This window comes from Otolemur garnettii, unplaced genomic scaffold (assembly GCF_000181295.1).
Source record: "Otolemur garnettii isolate 467f Iridium unplaced genomic scaffold, OtoGar3 scaffold00178, whole genome shotgun sequence".
NCBI lineage: Eukaryota > Metazoa > Chordata > Mammalia > Primates > Galagidae > Otolemur > Otolemur garnettii.
Genome location: NW_003852573.1, coordinates 3,282,215 through 3,283,425, shown reverse-complemented (window position 1 = coordinate 3,283,425; position 1,211 = coordinate 3,282,215). Strand labels below are relative to the sequence as shown.

The 1,211-nt window shown below is 40.2% G+C and overlaps 1 protein-coding gene across 1 annotated transcript in view; it reads right to left on the bottom strand.

Annotated features, from left to right (window-relative positions):
• The window catches only part of FLVCR1 (feline leukemia virus subgroup C cellular receptor 1), a 33,406-nt gene that overhangs the window by 10,826 nt on the left and 21,369 nt on the right, over positions 1-1,211 (bottom strand). The window contains exon 6 of the mRNA XM_003800532.3: positions 420-530. Within this exon, the coding sequence (XP_003800580.1) occupies positions 420-530 (111 nt within the window). The remainder of the gene's footprint in view (positions 1-419; positions 531-1,211) is intronic.

Sequence of the window (1,211 nt, the reverse complement as noted above, 5' to 3'; positions counted from 1 at the left end):
TTGCTTGAGCCCAGGAGTTGGAGGTTGCTATGAGCTGTGATGACACAGCACTCTACCCAGGATGACAGCTTGAGACTCTGTCTCAAAAAATAAAATAAAATAATAAATAAATAAAAATAGAAAGATTAGCTGGGTGCTAATGGTGTTATGTGCCCACAGTCCTAGCTTTTGGAGAGGCTCCAACAGGAGGATTGCTCGAGCTCAGGAGTTGAGGTTGTAGTGAGCTATAAGGAAGCCACTGCACTCTCCAGGGGTAACAGAGTGAACTTTGCCTCAAAAAAAAATCACACAATTTATATGCACAAACAGATTCTTTAAAGAACCTTTAAATGAACTTAAAAAATCTAAAAACCAGAGTAATAACACTTCAGAATTACAACATCGTGGCATCATCTCTCCTAAACACATTTGATACTTACCCAAGCACCCCTCCGGTGACAAACACGACGATGATGTAGCCAAGGTCCAATGTGAAAGTAAATACAACCATTCCAATAAAAGACAGAATGTAAACTATCAGAGTAGTCTGTCTAAAACAAAAGCAACAAATTGTTAGTGTTTTGTCTGATTCTCCTGTGCACATAAAAATCATGACCAGCTATACAGTAATGTATCTTTAGCTACTACTCTATCTGTACAGTAATGTATCTTTGTTTTTCAAAATCTACTCCTTCTTCTTGTCAATGGGAAATGTATCCACTAAAGTATGGACTTTAAGTTTAACACTCAATAGCAGCAGACAACAAAACCCACATCATATCCAATGTACAGATAGGAAGGAGGGATACTCATGGATGAAATCCCTTTTTTTTTTTGGTTTGCAATTGTCATTGTTGTTTAGCAGGCCTGGGCCAGGCTGGAACCCACCACCTTCGGTGTATGTGGCTGATGCCCTATTTACTGAGTTACGGGCACTGAGCCGGATGAAATCCTTTTTCTGCCACCAAATGGGGTATTCCCTATTCATGCTTCAAGATTGAGATCAAATTCCACCTCTTCTAAATGCCTTTCTTACCTTCAGAAGCTTATAAGATTCTCAACATTGAACTAATATGATCATTAAAACAGAGTGCAGGCTGGGTGTGGTGGCTCACATCTGTAATCCTAGCACTCTGGGAGTCCGAGACAAGAGAATTGCTTAAGCCCAAGAGTTTGAGGTTGCTGTGAGCTGTGACACCATGGTACTCTACTGAGGGTGACAAAATGAGACT